The following is a 21523-nucleotide window of genomic DNA, read 5'->3' as shown; positions in this document are numbered from 1 at the left end:
TTGGGTAGGTAACATTTGTTTTTTTAAATTATGTTCTTGTAATATAGTCTCAGAAATAGAAATACTGGGCCAAAGAGTAGGAACATATTTTAGCTTGTGACATAAAGCCTCATTGTTTTCCTGTTTTTGATTTCAAATTAGAGTCAAAGACTTGAAAACTACACAGGTCTGTAGAGAGCATCTTGTCCCAGTAGTCTCTATCTTCAAATCTTTTTTCAATATCATATCATACCAATTTTTTCTTTAAAGATACAGAGCTGAGCTACAGTGTTTTGAGAGATGTGGAAGCTCCGGAGACCCTGCTTGCCCTGCCTTGCTCTCATGCCCCTGCCAGTAGCAGCCCCTTGAGGCCTCTCCATAGAACTCTATGGCTCCCGTGAACACAGTTTGAAAACACCAGGTCTAAACCACCCCTGTTTTACAGCTGAGAATACTTAGATTTGCCCAGAGTCACCCAGCAGATCCATCACAGAGGCAAGAGAAGGATTTAGTAGTCTTGTATTCAACATAGTAGTTATGAGTACATACTTTGGACTCAAAGAGCCTCGCCATGTGACTTGGAAGGTTGCTTAACTTTCCTGAGCCTCTGCATTCCCATGTGTAAAGTGTGAATGAAATGTACCTCACAAATTATATGATATTATACATCAGATCATAGGTTGCTTTTTGTTCATTTGGTAATCTCATAGTATCTAGTACACTGTAGATGCTTAATACCTATTTAAAAATAAATGGAATTTTCAGTTTGGGAAAGATAATTCAATGTACTAGACTATGCCAGATTCCTCTTGCAGAAAATATAATTTTCTTCTAGCATTATCAAGGAGCGAGACACATGAATATTTGCATACCACTTGACTTGGGATATGTAGGCTCACTAAGATCCACTTTTAAGAACTGGCCTCTAGGCAACACGGAATCTGAGAAATGTTTCTCCTCTTACCCTGCCTCTAATGAATAGATTACCTGCTATGCCATGGCCTGCACAGAAACTGCAAGAATTGCTCAGCTTGTGGCTCGTCAAAGGAGTTCTAAAAGGAAAACCGGGCGTCAAGTTAATTGTCAGATGAGAGTGAAGAAAACCATGCCATTTTTTCTAGAAGGTAGGAGCTTTTTACATGCTAAAATTTTTAGGGCTGTCTACGAATACATTATCATAGGGAATTATGGAAATATTGTTTGTATTATGATAAATACTTGTATCTGTTAACATACATATGTCAGGGGAAAGATCCTGAAGCTAGCATTTCCATTTGAAATTCTTAAGTGAATGCGCTGAGCATGACTTACTAAGTGAAGTAATTACACAGTGGGAAATAACTCAGAACAGATTTTAATTGAGCTTGTTACGGTAGTGTGTAGTTTTATTTTTTTTAAGCTCATTTCAGGGAATGTCTTGTCCAGAATGTTGGCTGCACCAAGAACCTATGATTTTATGTCTTATTTGACAAATTATGTCTTCTGGTAGAAAACCTCTAGTTTCAGAAATATATGAATTATGTAGTACAGAGAAATGTTATAGACAACTCAGCCTTTGTTTACCGAACACTTATCTCAAGGATCTTACAATCAGTTCTAAAACTAAATTCCCATGAAGTGGTTCAATGATAATACAAAGCAGTAGATGACTAAATGCCACAGAGAGCATTTAGGACAAGGGAGCAATCATTTTGAATGAAAAAGGCAAAGGGGAGACTTGACCCCAGACCGCAAACAATGGGTAGAATTTGGATTTATGGGGAAGAGACGGGAGGACCAAGATATAGCTGAGTGTGCTATATTTGCAAGAACATGAGGTGGCTGCCACTGAAGTGTTCAGTTGGTGAGAAGCAGGAGTTACTGGCCAGTCTGATGGATGAAGAACCTTATCTGCCAAATACTTACCAATCTATTCTTTCCCTGTTGACCAGCCCTCCAGTGGCAACCTCCTCGTGTTCTTACAAACTGTTCTGAGAATAGACACCCCCAGAAAACATCTGGTCAGGGGAGTGTCATAATGAAAGTGGGGTTTGGGGATGCTAATTGATTTTGTTATGTATGCCTAACTTCATAGGAAAACCAAAAGCAACCCTCAGACAACCAGGATTTGCTTCAAATTTTTCTGTTGGCAAAAAACCTAATCCAGCACCGTTAAGAGACAAAGGAAACTCTGCTGGAGTTAAGCCTGATGCTGAAATGTCTCCTTATATGCTACACACAACTCTTGGAAATGAAGCATTCAAAGACATTCCAGTGCAAAGGCATGTGACCATGTCCACTAACAACAGGTATTTGGCCTCTGACTCACAGAAGTTTGGTGAACCTAGGGTAAAAAGTGTTACAAATGTATGTTCAGGTTAAGAAAGAAACACTTTCTATTTTATCTAATGTAAGTTCACATATAGTAGAGACATGCATCATTACCAGTTAAGTTCACTTCTAGCTGCCTGAACATCATTCTCTAAGTGCATCTCTATTCTATATTTTCTCTGTATTGTCAATCTCTCCTTGTAAAGTTCATTTAACAGCTCTCACAAGTTGTTTTGAGATACTGTTTCAGTATAACTTATAACTTTTTCAGAAAACCTTTTTTTAACAATTTTGTGGGTTTAAGTAAAATCTGATGGAGTTTCAGACACTCCACTGTGCTGCAAATATCATGCCCATGATTATGTAGTAGCATCAGACATCCATGCATCAGAATACCAGACTGGCAATAATAAGACAACCTATAAGTCTTTGTTTGGGTGCTGCCATTCACTAGTCAGGTAAATTAAGTTGTTTCATCTTTTGGGTCTGTGGTTTGTTCATTTGTCCAAAGAAAATGTTAAACGAGATGATCTCAAAGTTCCTTTCTGGTTCAAAACTATGGTTTTATAAGGTAGCTCAGAGGGTGGCAAACTACAATCGATGGACTACATCAAGCCCACAGCCTGTTTTGGTAAATTAAGTTTTATTAGAACATGGCCATTTTGCTTTGTTTGCATATGCCTCTGGGTGCTTTTGCAAAATAGTGGCAGAAGTGAGTAGTTGTACAGAGACTAGATGGCCTACAAAGCCAAAAATCCACTGGTGGACCCTTTACAGAAAAAGGTTGCTGACCCCTGATGTAGATGCATCAAGATCACATTCTTCTATCCTACTTGTGCCTTTTCAAAACAAATTTTGTTGTATTATATTCCTTTAAATCAGTGTTCAAAAATTCTGTTTTGTGAAAGATAATTTCCCCCCAGGAACTTTCCCCCAGATACTAGAATATTTATGAAGAATTAATTTTTTAAAAAAGTTAGGTAGAGTTGGTACTAATTTTTTATATTACAGAATTTTTAATAAAGTAACCCTAAATATTTTTATAATGGTATACATTTAATATTATTTATAATTATTATAATTTTTATAAGGTCTAGAAAATACATAGTTAAAACACAGATCTTGACCCAAAGCGCTAGTTGAATCCAGTATGTGACAGAGGTATTCTCTGATTGTGTGCCTACATTTCAGTAATACATTTTGAATGATTTTTTTGGATGTGACCCTAAAAGGACAGGCAACAAAAGCAAAAATAGACAAATGGGGTTACATCAAGCTAAAAAGCTTCTGCACCACCGAGGAAACAGTCAACAGAGTGAAAAGACAAGCTATGGAATGGGAGAAAATATTGCAAACCATATACCTGATAAGGGCTTAATATTCAAAATATAGAGAACTCAACTCAATAGCAAGAAAACAACCTAATTTTAAAAACGAGCAAAGGACCTGAACAGACATTTCTCAATAGAAGACATACAAATGATCAACAAGTATATGGAAAAATGCTCAACATCACAAATCATTAGGGAAATGCAAATTAAAACCACAATGAGATACCACCTCCCACCCAATAGTATGTAGTATGGCTACTATCAAAACGCAGAAAATAACAAGTGCTGGTAAGGATGTGGAGAAAAGGGGAACCCCAATACACTGCTGGGGGAAATGTAGGTTAGTACAGCTATTATGGAAAACGGTATGGAGATTTCTCAAAAACTTAAAAAGAACTGTCAGCAATCCCACTACTAGGCATATATTCAAAGGCTATGAAATCCGTATATCAGTTGAAGAGGTATCTGCACAACCATGTTCATTGCAGCAGCATTCACAATAGCCAAGGCATGGAATCAACTGAAGTGTCCATTAATGAATGAATGGATAAAGAATATGCGTTGTATCTACTGAATGGAATACTTACTCTTCAGCCTTTATAAAGGAGGAAATCCTGTCATTTGCAACAACATGAATGAACCTGGGAGACATTATGTTAAGTGAAATAAGCTGGGCATAGAAAGAAGCACCACATGATCTTATATGTGGAATCTAAAAAAGTCAAACTCATAGAAACAGTAAAATGGCAGTTACCAAAGGCAGGGACGTGGGGTTAGGATGGGGGTTGTGGACGTACACAATTTCAGTTAGGAGAAATAGGTTCAATACATCTGTTGTATTTCATGGTGACTATAGTTAATGATATATTGTGTACTTGCAAATTGCTAAGAGTAGATTTTAAGTGTTCTTACCACAAAAAATAAGCATGTGAAGTAATGCATGTGTTAAGCAGCTTGATTTAGCCATTCCACAGTGTACACATATCAAAATATCATATCATATTGCATACCATAAATATATACAATTTTTACTTGTCAACTAAAAGCATGCAACTTTAATAGGGCCCAGCAGTTGCGCTCCTGGACATTTATCTCAGAGAAATGAAAACTTATGTTTACACAAAAACCTGTCCACTTGTGTTCACTGTAACTTTATTTATATTAGCCAAAAAATAGAAACAACCCAGACATCCTTTGGTAAGTGAATGATTCAACAAACTGTACACAGAATATGTCTCCACAGTAAAAAGGAGTAATGAACTATTGATACACACAGCAACTCTGATGGATCTCAAGGGAATCATGCTGAGTGAAAGAAGCCAATCTCAAAAAGCGACATACTGTGTGATTTTATTTATATAACATTCTTGAAATTATAAAATTATAAAGATAGATAACAGATTAGTGGTTGCCAGAGGTTAAGGATTTGGGTGATTTGAGGGATGGGTATGGCTATAAAGAGAGAGCAAGAGGAACCCTTGTAGCCATGGGACAGTTCTGTATGTTGATTGTACTGGTGGGCACGTGAATCTGTACGTGTGGTAAATTGCACAGAACTACACACACACATCCATATGCAACTGGAAATCTGAATAAGCTCTGAATTGTACTATTGCCAATATTCTGGTTTTGATATGTACTATGCAAGATTTTACTATTAGGGGAAACAGTGAAGGACACATGGGACCTCTAAGTACACTTTTTGAAATTTCCCATGAATTTATAGGTATTTCAGAATAAAAAGTTTTCAAATTGACAGCAGGCCAGGCACCATGGCTCATGCCTGTAATTCCAACACTTTAGGAGGCTGACGCAGGAGGATCTCTTGAGACTAGGAGTACAAGAACAGCCTGGGCAACATGGTGAGACCTCATCTCTACTAAAAAAAAAAAAAAAAAAAAAAAATTACCTGGACATAGTGGTGTGCACCTGTAGTCTCAGCTGCTTGAGAGATTGAGGTGGGAAGATCACTTGAGCCTGAGAGTTCCAGGGTACAGTGAGTTATAATCACACCACTGCACTCAAGCCTGGGTGACAGAGTAAGACCCTGTCTCTTAAAAAAAAAAGCCACATATTTTAATTAAAGACTGCTTGAGATGTTGTAAAACATTTTAATCAAGTCTTTTTTTAAGCACATAGTATTTGAAAGATATCTTTTAAGAGAAATCTAAATACTACCCAGTGGCAGATGTTATGGGTAACATTTCTAGTTATAAAATCAAAATATCAAAATGGAACAATAGCAAAAACATCTATATCTACTTATGAAATATTAATGTAGTAAAAAGCAGTTAAACCTGTTATGAAGGACACTTAAACTTTTTGAGGTCACCAAACCTCTTGAAAAGCTGATGAAAACTGTAAATGATCTTCCCAGAAAAATTCACACATGTACATTTACATATGCATACATAATCTTGTGCCAGTCAGTAGATTCATGAACCCCCAAAGCTCATTCTCAAGAGTTCCGGTTAAGAACTCATGCCTGCCTGTTAACAAATTGAAAAGTTCTAGAAAAATGGCATGGCTAGTTTCCTGTAGAATAAATTAGTAGAGATAAAATGTGTGGGTAAGAGCGTATATATACTAAGGCTCCTATTAAATTGTTCTCTAAACAGATTATAATAATTTGTTTTCTTCTAGAAGAATATGAGAGTGATTATTTTCTTGTATGCCTGCCAATATTGGGCATCTGTTTTTTGCGTTGCTACTTTGAAAAGTGAAAAAAATCTATTTATGTTTTAATTTTTATTTCCTTGATTTTGATTCTTAAGGGAGTTACATTTTTGTCATATATTTATTAGCCCATTATAGGTCTTATGTGAATTACATGTCTTTGTCTTTACATAATTTTTCTGTTGGCTCTTTTCCTTCTAACATATAAAAGTGGTTTATAATTAAATAAGTTGGCCCTTTGTAATATCTTGACAGTATTCCCTCAGTTTGTTTAATTATTGTATTTTTTGTATACAAAAACTTTAAAATGTCGCATGCTTATAGCTATCAATCTTTTACTATGTGACTTCTGCTTTTAGGTATTATGTTTAGAAAAGCATTTCCACTCAATATTATGTAATATGTCTTCTGTTTTCTTTTGTAATTGTTGTGGCTTCATTTTTTACATTTTAGTCTTTAATTCATCCAGAATTTATTTTATTTTATAGTGTGAGAGTTGGAATCCTTTTTTATTGTTAGCCAGATGTCCTGTATCAGTCATTACACAATCCTTTCTTTCTCTGCTGGTTTGTAATTCTATCTTTACCAGTACTAAAGCCTTATAAACATATGGTTCAGTTCCTGGGCTTTCCATTCAGAATAATTGATTACCTCCCTATTCTGCAGTACCAGGCTATTCACATTATTATAACTTCATAATAAGTGCTAATAACCTTTACTCTCTACTTCCTCCTCTATCTCCTAATTTGGTTTATTAGTTCCATTGTGTGCTTTTATTATACCTACTGCCCTTATCATAATACTTAGTAGACTTTGTTCTTAGATTTTGTCAATGCATTAATTATCTATTGCTGTGTTACAGATTACCCCAAAGTTATTAGCTTACAACAAGACACATTTTCTTACCTCATAGTTTTTGTGGGTCAGGAAGGAAGACACGGTCAAGCTGGGTCCTCTGCTTCAGGGTCTCTCATGAGGCTGCTGTCAAGGTGTCAGCCATGGCTGGGATCTTATCTGAAGGCTCAGTTAAAGATGAATCTGCTTTCAGTCCTACTGACATGGTTATTGGCACAGTGTACTTCCTTCTGAGTTGTTCATTAGTTCCTAGGTGGCTATTGGCCAAAGGCCATCTTCAGTTTCTTGCCACATGGTTCTTCCCAACATGGCCATTTGCTTCATCAAAGCAACAAAGGAGAGATTATACTAGCAAAGTTGAAATTAGAATCTTCTGTAATCTAGTTATTTGTGATCCCTTCAGCCTTGAAGTCTTCTATTGATTAGAAGCAGGTTACTCAAGGGGAAGGGATTACACAAGGCTGTGAATACCTGGAGGGAAGAATCTTTGGGGTTATCTCAGCAGCTACTTACCACGGTCCGTTTCTCAACTATACTGTGTAGTCCCAGAGAATAGGGCATGTTTATCTTGCTGATCATTGACAGTTACTGTCTGACATAATGTCTGGCACATAGTATGTCTTAAATATTTATGAGCTATAAATATGTCTCTAATAAACAACATATGTTTAGATTTGGAAGGTTTTTTTCTGGACCAGTCTAACTCTTTGTCTTTTAAGAGACAATATATTCTTAGTGTTATAAAACTGCTTAGACCTCTGTCATCTTATTTTATTATGTCTGTTTTTCATGCATCCTAGCAGTTTTCTTTGAAGAGCTTTCTTTTGCTATATACACTTTTTTCTTTCCTCTCCAGTAGACCTCTTGATGACTGAACCATAACAGTCCCTTCCATAGTTTCTGTGTACTCACTCTTTGCTCATATCCCTCTACCTTCTACTGGAGCCTTCGATGCTTGTTTAAAGCAGGGGAAGCTTCCAGTTTACATGTTTTGGGCTGGTGTGCGGGAAGGAGTACTATCTCCCTACCAGTTCTGCAAAATAGGAGTTGGATAGATTTTTGGCATCTTCTGCTATTACACAGATATATTAATATAGAAATAGGATGATCTTATAATTGCATATACCAAATAAGTTTTTTTTGGTAGCCTAGAACCTAATCATTTCTTTTAGAATTAAAATTTTATAAGAAAATGTGCTTCATTTCAAGGAATTGATCTAATTTTTAGACTGTTCCATACTATTCAAAAACTGGCAGCTATGTGTACCATGTCACTATCACTCACTATAGTCCCGTACCCACTGCTGGGCAGGTTGTAGTCATTTATTCATTCGGTCATGATTCGTTCAGTCATTCTTACAATATTCATTTGCCTTGCATGTATCAAGCTCTGCCCCAGGCACTTGGGAACACAAACAATTAAGACACTTATTAGAGTCTAGTGTGGGAAACAGACATGAATATAAATGATGTGTGTGGGGTTTATTTATGTGTCTTCATATTTGGAAAAATCTTCCTACATATATCCAGTATAATTTACATAAAATTTATTTTTAGTGAGGGTATGAGGTAGGGATCTGTTTCTTTCTTTCAAATAGTTATTTGACCAGTCCCTCACCTGTCTGTTTTGAAATGCCACTTTCATTATGTACCAAGATATAATGCAAATTGCATGTTTCTAAGTTCTCTACCATTTTACCTATCTGTACAACTCATTTAAGTGTTGTAACTTCATAATGCATTTCAACATCTGGTGATGCAAGTCCTTCATTTTTTGGTTATATTCCAAAATGTTCTTTGTTTCCAACTGTTTATTTTTGCATGGTCTTCTTTATTCTGTTTTACCAGTTTCTTATAAGTGATTAATTGGAATTCTGACATCCAAGTTTTGAAAGAGGCTTTCAAAGACCTAGTTTAAATTTAGCTTTTAACATACTTTTCTCTGAGTGAATATGAAACATGAAAGATGATGCCAGGTTTTATTTTTATTTTTTCTGATTTTAAATTATTTTAATGACTTGTTTTGCTGTTAAATGCCACTGAGACTTTAAATGAAAAGTGTAGTGTTTAAAACTTGGTATAGACTTTGTTATTTACATTTATTTTACTTTTTTTTTTTTTAATATCTTAGGTTTAGCCCAAAGGCGTCCCTTCAGCCACCTTTGCAGATGCATCTCTCAAGAACCTCTACTAAGGAAATGAGTGGTATGTTTTCCAAACATTTTTGAGATACATATTGGCTTCTGGAGTCAAGAAACATATCTGGTGGTGGCTTTTGACATTTGCTCTCACCTTCTCCTGTTTGGAATATATCCTTCCTCCCCTTTTTCCTAATTTCTTTACATCATGAATCAAAGTGATCTTAAGAGAAAATGGTGCCTCCCAAAGATGTCATTATCTAAACACTGACTTGAGGCCTTCCTCACCCCAGCCCTACTCTGTGTCACCTCTATGTGTGGCCTGCAGAGATGCTTGTGTCCCTTACTCTCTCACCTCTTAGGGGGTGCACCCCTGAGACTTCAGAGGCTGAGGCCTCACATAAAGGAAACATCTGCTGTGGATTAAAAGTGTATAAATATGGGACTTAAATTTATAAAAGAGTTTCAGATACTCCACCACTTAAAAGCTAGCACCCTAAACTGTGTGCAGTTACCACTAATCATCTAAATATGAATATAAATAATTCTTTGGGTAATAGAATCCAAGTGGGCTGTTAGGAAAACAATAGGAGACATAGTATAAGTCAAAGAATCTGAAGGTTGGAAATGCAACCACTTGTTATCTTTTCTTCTCCAACCAATGTGTAAATCCCCTGCTCATAGACCCACCCAGGGAGACAGTGTTTTCGTATCAGTGCTTATAGTGTGTGAAATGTAAATGTGATTTTACATTATTTGCTGCTTTAAGTATGATTCTTACTTAGTTGAAATGCTTTTTTTTTTTATAAGAACACATCTCCAGTATTTCTTAATGGAAATTAATTGAACAATATGATTTTTGTTTACATGAATTACTTTTACATAGGCATTTTCTGAAACATGACTACATGGCAAAGTTGAATATCCTTTTAGAAGCTTAAATTAGTATAAACTACTTCTACAGAAACAAGAGGACTTATTTCAGGAGGATTGCAGTTCACCTGGCAGAGCTGATAGGCACACATGTGTACACAACCTCTCCTACATGATGGACACCTCCATTACTACTTTAATTTGTTTAACAAAAGGTGCAGGGACTTAGATGGCCCCAGTGGCCCCACAGAGCAAGTGCATTTGCAGACACAGCTGTGGGTCAGCTGCTGACACATTCTCATTATGGGAGGGTCTGGCCAGTTATGAGAAACTTAATCTTTTCCTCCTTCCCAGTCCTTTAATATCATTATTTGGGAAGAACTTAAATAAATTAGCTATACCCTTAATAGGAAATATATGTGGATATCCTGGAGCCTTCTCTTCTCTGTGCCAATCTAAGACTTAGCAAGGCCAGATCTTGCCCTTTGGTGGAAGAGCAGAGTCAGCGTCCAAGTGTCCTCAAGGAATAGCTCACTCTGGGCTTCCTGGCATTCTCAGAGGCAGCATCCCCAAATCAGACTGTCTCTACCTGCAAATTAAAAATTACTGAATCCCAGCAGAGATACTATCTGCTTAAAATATGCATATATTTTGCATATAGATGGTAATATTTAATATACTCAGATCTGTATCTCAGTGAAATTTCATAGAGATTTGGAATAAATTTCATAGTTCTTAAAATTCCAGGACTGTCAGCTATAGTAAACACTCAGATTTCTTTATTTTCTGGGGATATTAACTCTCACATTCTAAGTTTTAAGTAAAAACGAAATGTAAAATAGCTATAAAGCCAAAACTTTATAAATACACACTTACGAAAGATAAATGATTGATATTGGGGAAATAAAAGTTATCTGTGGGTTCCAAACCTTGTATGTTTATAAACTGAGGCTAGGATGATGATGATTATAGATGGATCAATTTTTTAACTTTTGTGTGTTGCTAAATTATTTGTTTTCCATTAATAAAGGTGAAAATTGATCATAATATTCAAACTCAGGCAATTTTTTATCTTCTACAAAACTAGTATAAGATCAAAAAGTTATTTGATCTGTTAAGGAATTATTCCTATGTTCTGTGGAATATAGCTTTAAATTCAGTATTGTCTGTAAACTAATATATAAAATGCAATCTTCCTCAGCAGGTAGAAAACGGTTGGTTAAATAATTTAATTATTCTTTACGTAGCAAGATCATCTTGATGTTTAAACTATGAAGCATCCTTGCAAAATAAAGGGACTAGGTTCCCTCTTTGGGTGTTTCTTGACCCACAAGAAACACTGCTGGTTATTTCAGGGTTAAAACTTAGAATGAGGTTGTCACGGTGCTGCTCTGCCTAATCCTGCTCCCTTCTAAGTCCTTTGGCTACCACAAGCCCACACTATAGCAAAACCTGAAGATGCAAATATTAGGTAATGGGGATAATCTAAAATGTTAAGCATTTTGGTTAATTCTATTTTTTTTTAATTTAAAGATAATTTAAATCAGACTGTTGAAAAACCCAATGTCATGCCTCCTGCCTCTTACACTTATAAAATGGATGAGGTTCAAAACCGCATAAAGGAAATACTAAACAAGCATAACAATGGCATTTGGATATCTAAGCTTCCACATTTTTACAAAGAGTTATATAAAGAAGACCTTAATCAAGGAATTTTACAACAGTTTGAACACTGGCCTCATATTTGCACGGTATGTTTTTCCTTATTCCTCCCTTCTGATACCTCCTCCCTGCCCAACTTTGAGATCTTGAGTTATTAGTCATATCACCTTTTATCCCCGGAAGACAAAGCACTTTACATATGTTACCTCATTAATCTTTATCTCTTAAGATTAACATATGTCAGTTCTTATTTATAGAAGTATGTCAAAGTTGAAGGTTCTCCTGTGTTGTAATTGCTATTTTTATATATTTTGTTTTATGTCATTTTAAAAATGCATTTAATATGTGATAATATGTAAACCATTTTATAATGATTGAACTGTTACCAGTAAACACTGATAGCTTTGCCATTTTAATAAATCTGAACTTATTGGGAAGAATTGTTTTATTAGCCTCAAATTTTATTTGCTCACTCTTGAGCATTTTTAAAGACTTTTAGCTGAGCAAATTTTAGTTATTTTGACTAATTATATAGAGAGTTCTTAATTTTTATTTTGAAATTAATAATAGTGTTTATATTATAATTTTTACAAGCTATCTTTAGAGAGAAAATTGGAAATTAGAAAAAAAATTTAAAAATGATTTATCAATTTCCATTTCTATTCCTACTTCAGAGTCTGTGATTATAAGATTATGGATCAGCATAGTTTATTAAAGATCTTAGTTCAGCCAGAAGTAGAGACAACTGGATTCTTACACCAAAGTAACTAACTTTTAGATGTTTCTTAGTGTTTTTGCTTACATAAAATATATTTAAAATATAACTTTTAAATGGTCGCATTAACAGCTACTCGATGCTTCTAGGCTTGTAGAATTAAATATGCATGAGGATTATGTATGCTTTGGTAGAGGGCTTTTATTTCTTTAACATATATTTTGGCCCCCAAGCCTGTTGGGCAGTGTAGGGCATTCCCTCTTTATAAGCACCTGGCCTAAAGAAAGCATGTATTTTTTTTTTTCTTTTTTTGAGACGGAGTTTCACTCTTGTCACCCAGGCTGAGTGCAGTGGAACGATCTTGGCTTACTGCAACCTTCGCCTCCAGGGTTCAGGTGGTTCTCCTGCCTCAGCCTTCCGAGTAAATGGGGCTATGGGCGTTAGCCACTACGCCCAGCTAATATTTGTGTATTTAGTAGAGACAGGGTTTCACCATGTTGGCCAGGCTGGAGTCTCGAATTCCTGACCTCAGGTGATCCGCCCACCTCGGCCTCCCAAAGTGCTGGGATTACAGGCATGAGCCACCATGCCTGGCCGAAAACATGTGTTTTTGTAACTACTTTTTCCTCCACTTGAGTCCGTGGCCTCTTAGAGACTGGTGTCATTCAATCATTCATCCATCCCATTTGCTCATATACTATTCACTGTGCACTTGCATGTGCTAATTTTTGCCTTAGGTGTTTTAAGAACAAAGACGATGAAGACACTTGGAGTGTAGTGAGGGAAATAGGGAAAAAAATGATTAGGACAATGTGACAAATGTTAGAATATACAGTCTAAGGTGGGAAAATAAGGAATGTTAAACTCTGGAAATATGGCTCTGTTTCCCTACTAATAAACTCAAGAACAATTAATATTCGTAAGAATGTGACCTCTGATTTATGTGGAATATAGGGTTAGTTCTCCTAATGGAAATTCCCAGGGTTGCTTTTTCAGTTCAGTTCAGTTTTTTCCAGTTTTTTTCAGTTCAGTTTTTTCCATTTATACTCCATTCTGGGAAGAATTTTCCTCACTCGATGCAGGTTTAGTGACATTGAGGTATTCCCTTAGAAGTCTCATTAGGCTGTTCAGTTTGAAGGTTCAGGGCCTGTGGCCCCTCTTGAAATGCATATGGCTCCTTTATGGTTTAAATCCATAGAACTTTATGAGTTCTTTTATTTCAGCTTTTATTTTAAATATAAGGGATACCTGTGCAGGTTTGTTACATGGGTATTTGCATACCGTAGAGAGTTTTCTGTAAAACTTAGAGCCTTTTTTTAATCATCAGGATACATATATAACTCATTTTTAAGCTCTGATAAAGAAGTCTTTAGAGTAAAAACTTTAAAAATATACTTCACTGGTTCTTAATGTAATGTGTTTCTAGTTTTTTTATATTCCATGATAATACTAATATTTGTGTAGCTTTATTATGGCCTTTCTGGGAAATTTTAATCTTTGCTACTCTACATGCCTTCACAATTCTAGAATTTCTCTTGCTAGGATTGTAGATGAGAGAGTATATATCTCTTTGATTTAAAAACTTTTCCTAAAATGAATAGTTTTCTACTAAACCTCTGGTGCTAAAACAACTGACTGTTTTTTTGGTTGCTTTTTATAGCACTTGAATTCATCTTTTATTGCGTTATTATATTCCGTCCAAGCAATGAGAGTCAGAAGCAGAAACACAATATAACTTTCCTATCTATATATTGTGTCTGTTACCTTTGTTCAGATATAATCAGTACCAAGTATTAGGTTATAGTAATTTGCTTAGTGAAGTGGGATGCCAGAAAACACCAATCATATTGATGTCTACTGATACCTTTCAAAACTGTTTAACCTCTGAATATTTTTCAGCAGACTGTTGTTAAACAGTTTTAGACAGTTAAACCATGGTTATTTTTAAACAGCTTTAAACACTTACACAATGGTTATTTTCCCCCTTCTTATAACTTCTTCTTTTCACCTTGCTGCAAAGCAGAAACACTGATACCATGCCTAGGACAGATGTTACTACAAGCAAAATTAGATAGTCTCAAGGCAGTGCAAAAAGTTTAGGATAAGACAGAACTTGGTAATGGGTATCTCTCTTTATGGCTTGTCTCTCTATATGGCTTGTCATGTAACTGAAGGAGAAATCTAAGTGCAGTGTATTTCTCTTTTTTAAGGGTTTTTTCCTCCAACCAGATAAAATATTCTATATTAAAAGATTGAAAAATAAAGTTATAAGAGAAATAAAAATCACCCATCATTCTACCACCCAGAGATTACTACTTACAGGAATTCCATTTGAATATCAGAATGCACAGCATCAGCTTTAGGGACCAAATAGCAGCTTTGAAATTTTATCTTCAGGGAGGTTCTAATTAGTATGCTGTAAGCCACTTCACATGGATATTGGAAAACATTTTGATGCAGGCAGAAGGATGCTTTGAATCTGTTGTCCTTAACCTTTTGGGTCTGTCCAGTAGCAAAATGTGTACTGAGAGTTTTCAAAGCTAGGGAGAACACAGAGTTATTCACAACAATGAGCCAGCTCCAAGGTATTCCTAGACAACTTGTGAGGGAAGTGGAAATTGTGCAGAAACTGTCTTGAAAAGGCAAAGATTCCAAGACAGTAAGCCTGCAGATCAAGGACACTGCACTCTAAGAGTTCCCATTGGGTCCTAGGAGTACAACAACACCTCTTGGCTGTTCTAGAGCAGTAGTCTTGTTAATAGTGCTCTCGTTTAACTGTTGTATTTGACTGGTATTTATAAAATGCTTCCGTGTGCTAGCCACTGACCTGGGTGTTAGGGATAAAACAGTAAACAAGACAGACATGGTCTTTGCCCTTATGGAACTTTCTGTCCAATGGGAAAATAAACATTGAACAAATAATGATAAGCCTGCAATGGTTATGAAGGAGAAGTACAGGATGCTGAGGGAATGTCTAAACAGGAGACTCTACATAGTTTGATGAGTCAAGTAAAGCTTCCAGGGGAGGTGGCTGTTAAACTAAAACCTGACAGATGGGTTAATGTGAGTTAGGTAAAGAGGGAGGAGAAAAGCACCTCAGACAAAAGAAACAGATTGTGCCAAAGCCCTGAGATAGAAAAGCATAGTATTTTCAGGAAGCTGAAAGAAATTCAGTAAGAAGAGAGTTGCTCAGGAAGAAGCTGAAGAGGCAAGCAGAGGCCAGGTCACTTCATTAAGGAGTCATCATTTGGTGGAAACACAGCAGGTCTCAGCCTTGAGGTCACCCAGGATCCATGGCCTCTGGCTGACTTTGATTTCTAGAAAAATTACAAATCTTGGTCAGGCACATTGGCTTATGCCTGTAATCTCAGCACTTTAGGAGGTCAAGGCAGAAGAATTGCTTGAGGTGAGGAATTTGAGACCAGCCTGGGCAACATAACAAGGCTCTGTCTCTACAAAAAATAAATTTAAAAAAATTAGCTGGGCATGGTGATGCATGCTTGTAGTTCCATCTGCTCAGGAGGCTGAGGTGGGAGGATTGCTTGATCCCAGAAATTCAAGGTTGCAGAGCTATGATGGCACCACTGCACTCCAGCCTGGGTGACAGCATGAGACCTGTCTTAAATTCCAAATCCTGCAACAATGACTGCTGAACACCAGAGATTTTATTGAAAATTTCTACTCTCTGAAACGGGTAAAGAAACCTCTCCATTCTTATATTAGCCAGAATATCTGTCTCCCATGTCTTGCCTGAAGCTGTTAGAGAGCTGAGGGGCTCATTGGTGGGCAGAACTAGATGCACTCAGCTAAGGAGAATTTCTGTCAGTAGCCCCAAGACCTACTGGTAGGCAACCAGCAGGTAGCTGGGAAACATTCTATGTTGGGCTGGAGGCACACCAAGCCTTAATTATAAAACATAACATTTTGTGAATGACAAAATTATAGAACATAAAATGTTGTGAATGAGGAAAAACTGCCTAATTACACTAATTCATAGCTTCTACAAGGATGTTTTACTGTTAATCTGGTTTTATTATATATCATTTTCCTATTCATTAGAAATCACTGAGCTTTAAGTTGTTTCACATCTAATCCTGTAGACTCTTAAAAATTCTTAAAATTCTGAGTTGCATCAGTATAGCAGTTTCTCTAATATCAAAGGAGGCAAGAGTTTCTGTCACTTACATAGAGATGTTTTTATATTTGGGGATGTTCAGGAATCTAACTTAATTTTAATTATGGTAATTAATTGTATGAGATAATAAAGCACCTTTTAGCCCATGTAAAATGACTTGCCTTTTTAAAAAGCCTGGAACTTCTGGGGTAAAAACAAAACAACTTGGATTTCTAAGGAAATGGAACATAAACAGCAATCGATATCCTCAGGCTTAATGGTATTGAATATACTCTATATATTGAATATATTCTAAATAGCAATGCCAGCAGAAGCAGAAGTGAAGAGGTAAACTGAAGACTTGGAAGTATAATCATAATATTTTTTAAATGGAATCTAACTTATTTTCCATTTTTTCACCAGTGAAAAGAAATATATAATGAACACATGATTGAAACAATTTTTAAATTTAAATTCGGTGAACATCTGAGTAGAAAAAAGATAAAATAGCACTGTTGTGAAATCAGAATAGCGAAGTTGAGGAATAATGAGAAGTTGCTGTTCTGGAACTTGAAACAGAAACTACCCATAAGGCCCCATAGTACACTAGAAGGAGTTTGGGCTTTGAGGTAGATTTTTACCTTATCATTTCTTAGCTGTATACCTTTCAGCATACAGACCATCCTCTCAGTGCCACAATCTACTCTAAAATGTCACTAATTCTACCCATGTCATAGGGTGGTTGTGAGAATTAGATAAAATATATAAAGCAGCTATTAATGTGGTATCAGAAACATAATAGGTGTTTAGTAAAAGACAACTGCTGTTAATTTTTGAGAGGTACCCCAGCCTAAAGCAGGCCAAAACCCACTGCTCAACCAGGGACATGCCCAGCAAGCTCTACAAAGAAACTGAATACAAACAGAGGAAAAGCTAAAGAGGGAAAAACAAAACTTTAACTTGAAAAGAAATAAAGAGCAGTGGAGGAAATGAAGTCAAAATAAACTCCAAGCCAAAGAGAGTTCCTGACGTTTTAACAATCCATGAATGGATCCCAGTCCCCCTACCCTCCCTGCACCTGCCCCAACTCCTGCCCAAGGTAATGAGAGCAAGGAATGTGTCCAATGCACATTGAAAGCCACAGCTACTGGCCAAAAGCAATTCCAAAAAGCTCTGCACATGTTCAACTAGGAGAAGACTCCATTATCTTCCTGAAGGAACATGAGCAAGAGGCCTAACCTCAGGCCATGCTAAAGGAAAATGACTTGAAGTTTATCCTAATATAAATAATTGCAATGTGTGTCTAAAGACAGCATTGGTGAAAGGTCTTTCCTAGTTAAAGGGGTGGGAGTAAGCGGAAGTGTTGACCTTGAAGTACATGGAGTCTATTAAATGACTCATCTAAGATGGCAGAGAAGAGTTTCTCTGAGTAGATGGTTTGTCAACAGTCAAGGGTTACCCTCTACAAGGATCTTTTTACTTTTACCTTTGATTAAGTCTCTGTGGAATATGCTACAAAACCTTAACTTTCTCAAAGAGAATTGACTGAAAAACTGTAACCATTTCTGAATATCTTGGGCTTATCATCACTAGCCTCAGTACCTTCTGGCAGAGATGGCTGTGGTTGTAGGTGATATGGAACGGTGGATTGGATGGGTTTAGCTCCTGCATACAGGGTACACCACACCGGCTGCCCTTGCATGTTTCATATCTGTCCTGATCAGTGCATCTGCATTGTGACATAGTGATGCCATTGGGGACCATTTCCCTATCTGTTTCTCAGTTGTCTGACTTTTCCAGCACTCGTCAGCTTTAGCATAAAAAGGCCACCTCTTAAGGAAGTCATCAGCTGGTCAACCTTTCTGTGAACTGGCGAATTGTAGGGTGCAAGCTTCTGGTCAGTGACTTTGATGTTTTAGTTGTTGCTAGGCACTCAGGGATCTTTATTCACTACTGAAGTCAAGTTTTAAAATGGGATTATTTTTTGCTTTTTCTTTGTTGTTTTTGTTTGTTTTGAGCTCATAACCATTATTAATGCTTGCAGTGCTAGAAAGCAGGTCTCTAGGTAAATGTGATTTTGCTGTACTGTCTCAGGTTTGTATTGGGTGGTGACCATATAAAATGAAATTTAGAACTTAATTTAAAGCTTCAACAAAAATGACTACTACCCTGTGGAAACAAAACTGTGCCCATATAAATGCTTTGGAAAGCTTAATTTAACTGGACAATACCAATTCTGTTATAGAACCCTAAAGAATATTCTAATTTCAGAAGAAAGAGTAAGCTTACCTCAGAGGCCCATGCTAAAGAATTAGCAGGTAAGCCTTCATAGACTCAAAGGAGTTTGGCTTCAAGAACTTTTAAGTTTACAGCACAGGTAAAACTAGAAAGAAAGAAGTAAAGACCCTTAGAGTTAAGGAGAAGCAAGTTTCTAGGCATGTAGGATGAAGACTTCTATTTGTCTGAACAAACAGACTCCTGAAGAAATTCATATTTTAAGTTTTTGGGCCTGTTTCGGAAAAAATACTCAAACTATGTTTTTCCTCTGCTGTCACACCACAACAATCAACACAGAAGGCTTCTGTGACCAAATGTGGGCGTTTTCCCCAGAAACCAATCAGCGGACACCAGCTGGGTGCCCTCTAATTTAATACTAACACTATCTACCTGGAGATAGCATCAGATCCCACAGGGTGAAGGCTCAATCCCCAAAATTGCTGCTCCTCTACATATACACTAGTTGCGCAGATCCAGGCCTCCAGAACTTCTGACTGACCAGTTTCAAATTGGGGTTCCCAAAACCTCCTCTTTGGGTTTGATTAATTTGCTGGAGTGGCTCGCAGAACTCAGGCAAACAGTTATATTTACTGATTTATTACAAAGGATATTACAGAGGATACAGATGAAGAAATGCATAAATGGGGGAAGCAGCATGGAGTCTCTGTGCCCTCCCTGGGCCTGCCACCCTCCAGGCAGCCCTCCAAACCTGTCATCTTGGGGTTTTATGGAGGCTTCATTACGCAGGCATGTTGATTAAACCATTGACCATTGGTGATCAGCTTGACCTTCAGTGCCTCTTCCCTCCCAGCAGTTGAATGGTGGGGCCAAAAGTTTCAACCCTCTAATCCTGCCTTGGACTTTCTGGTAAGCAGCCCTACCCTGAAGCTCTCAGTCAGTATTAGCATAGAAAAAGATAAGCTCTTGGGAGATTCCAAGGATTTTAGGAATTGTATTTAGGAAACTGGAAAGGAAGACCAAATATATATTTCACGGTATCACAGCCTCACATCTGCCAAGCCTAGTATTTCTGCTCCAAACTTACAGAAATCCAGAGGGGTGTGAGGGAAGTGTCTCATTCAAATTGTGATTCCAACTGTGGCAGAAATCAAGCCGATTATCATGAACTTACGGGAATAGAAAGTTTAAGGCGTATTAGGTACAGCATCTTCTGATGATCAGCAAAGGAAGGGGCTTGACTCCATGGTGTAGGGAGTTCATCTTTAATGTTACCTGTCTCTCCTGCTGGAGGTGGGGGTGGGAGTGTACACATGGTACGTGAAGTTACAAGTCATGCTAGTTCCCAGTCGTTGGACTGATGGATTTTTTGGGTGGACATTCAGAACCAAAGAAAAAATTACAGAGCCACAAAACAAAGAAAACATGAAGGACAAGGATAGGAGTATTGTCCTGAGTCTTCTCCCACAGTAGAGGAGGCCTTCTGACTCCCTCCTCAGGTATATGCCTGAATCAAGTGGGCTAAAGGAACTAGATGCCGTAAAAGTTCCCTTCTGAGAGATCTACCTGAAGTGGTTAGCAGTTGATTATCACACTAAGGAAATAATAAAAGCCATGTTTCAAGTAGATGTTGGCTTGCCTTGGTCATTTGTGAAGACCATAAGATGGCTGTTCTGTCTTGGGAAATGAGGCAGGAGATGAACATGTAAATCTTTTCAGATGCACCAGAGCCCAGTAAAGAATGGACACCACACTGTTAACTCACATTATAGCAATTCTTTATCTTTAGCAAGGTTCTTGTGGGATACATATAGTAGTAGGTCTCTTTCCTAAACCTATTTGCCAGAAAATTAAAAAGAGGTGGCACTTTTTGTAGATGACAGATGGTGATCACAGTAGAATGCCCAGGAAAAGCAAATTTCTATTCATATGAAAATTTAGAGAGTTTGAGCTGGGTGTTATTGTAAAATATATATTTGGCCTTCTCCATTCTCTGGCATACAATTCCTAAAATCCAAAGTGACTCTCCAAAGTTAGGTCTTTTTTTTTTTTTTTAAACTAATGAGTGATGACTGGCAACCCCTAGTAGCTTTAGGATGGGGCTGGTCACCAGAAAGACCAACGCATGATTAGAGGGTTGGGACTTTCAGCCCCAACCAACCTCTGGGGAAGGTAGAGGGCCTAAAGATTAGGTTGATCGCCAGTGGCCAATGACTTAACCAATCATGCCTGCGGAATGATGCCTCCATAAAAACCCAAAGCAGGAAGAGCTTCCAGATAGCCAAACATATGGAGCTTCCTGTAGAGTAGCAGAGAGGGCATGGAAGCTCCACACTCCTTCCGGCATACCTCACACTAAGCATCTCTTCATTGGTATTTTTTTGTAATATCCTTTAATTTATACATATATCTGCCATACACACACACACGTGTATTTTTTTAGAGACAGGTTTTGCTCTGTCCCTTAGGCTGGAGTGCAGTGCCACCATCATAACTCACTGCAGCCTGGACATCCTGGGCTCAAGCAGTCCTCCCACCCCAGCCTTCCAAAGTGCTGGGATTATAGATGCACACTATCACATCCAGCTAATTTTTAAAATTTTTTTGTTGAGATTCTCACTATGTTGCCCCGGCT

The 21523-nt window shown here is 37.2% G+C and overlaps 1 protein-coding gene across 3 annotated transcripts in view; it reads left to right on the top strand.

Moving 5' to 3' along the window:
• TDRD7 (tudor domain containing 7) overlaps positions 1–21523 on the top strand; it is an 83823-nt gene that overhangs the window by 17869 nt on the left and 44431 nt on the right. For 2 of the 3 annotated variants that reach the window (XM_034967843.3, XM_034967844.3), the window contains 4 exons: positions 962–1103; positions 2054–2267; positions 9283–9356; positions 11696–11913. In XM_034967843.3, the coding sequence (XP_034823734.1) occupies positions 962–1103; positions 2054–2267; positions 9283–9356; positions 11696–11913 (648 nt within the window). The remainder of the gene's footprint in view (positions 1–961; positions 1104–2053; positions 2268–9282; positions 9357–11695; positions 11914–21523) is intronic. The other variant, XM_034967845.3, reaches the window with a different exon arrangement.

The sequence above is a fragment of the Pan paniscus genome, chromosome 11, assembly GCF_029289425.2.
Source record: "Pan paniscus chromosome 11, NHGRI_mPanPan1-v2.0_pri, whole genome shotgun sequence".
Lineage (NCBI taxonomy): Eukaryota > Metazoa > Chordata > Mammalia > Primates > Hominidae > Pan > Pan paniscus.
The sequence above is the reverse complement of the archived record's forward strand: the minus strand, read 5'-3'. Positions and strand labels throughout refer to the sequence as shown.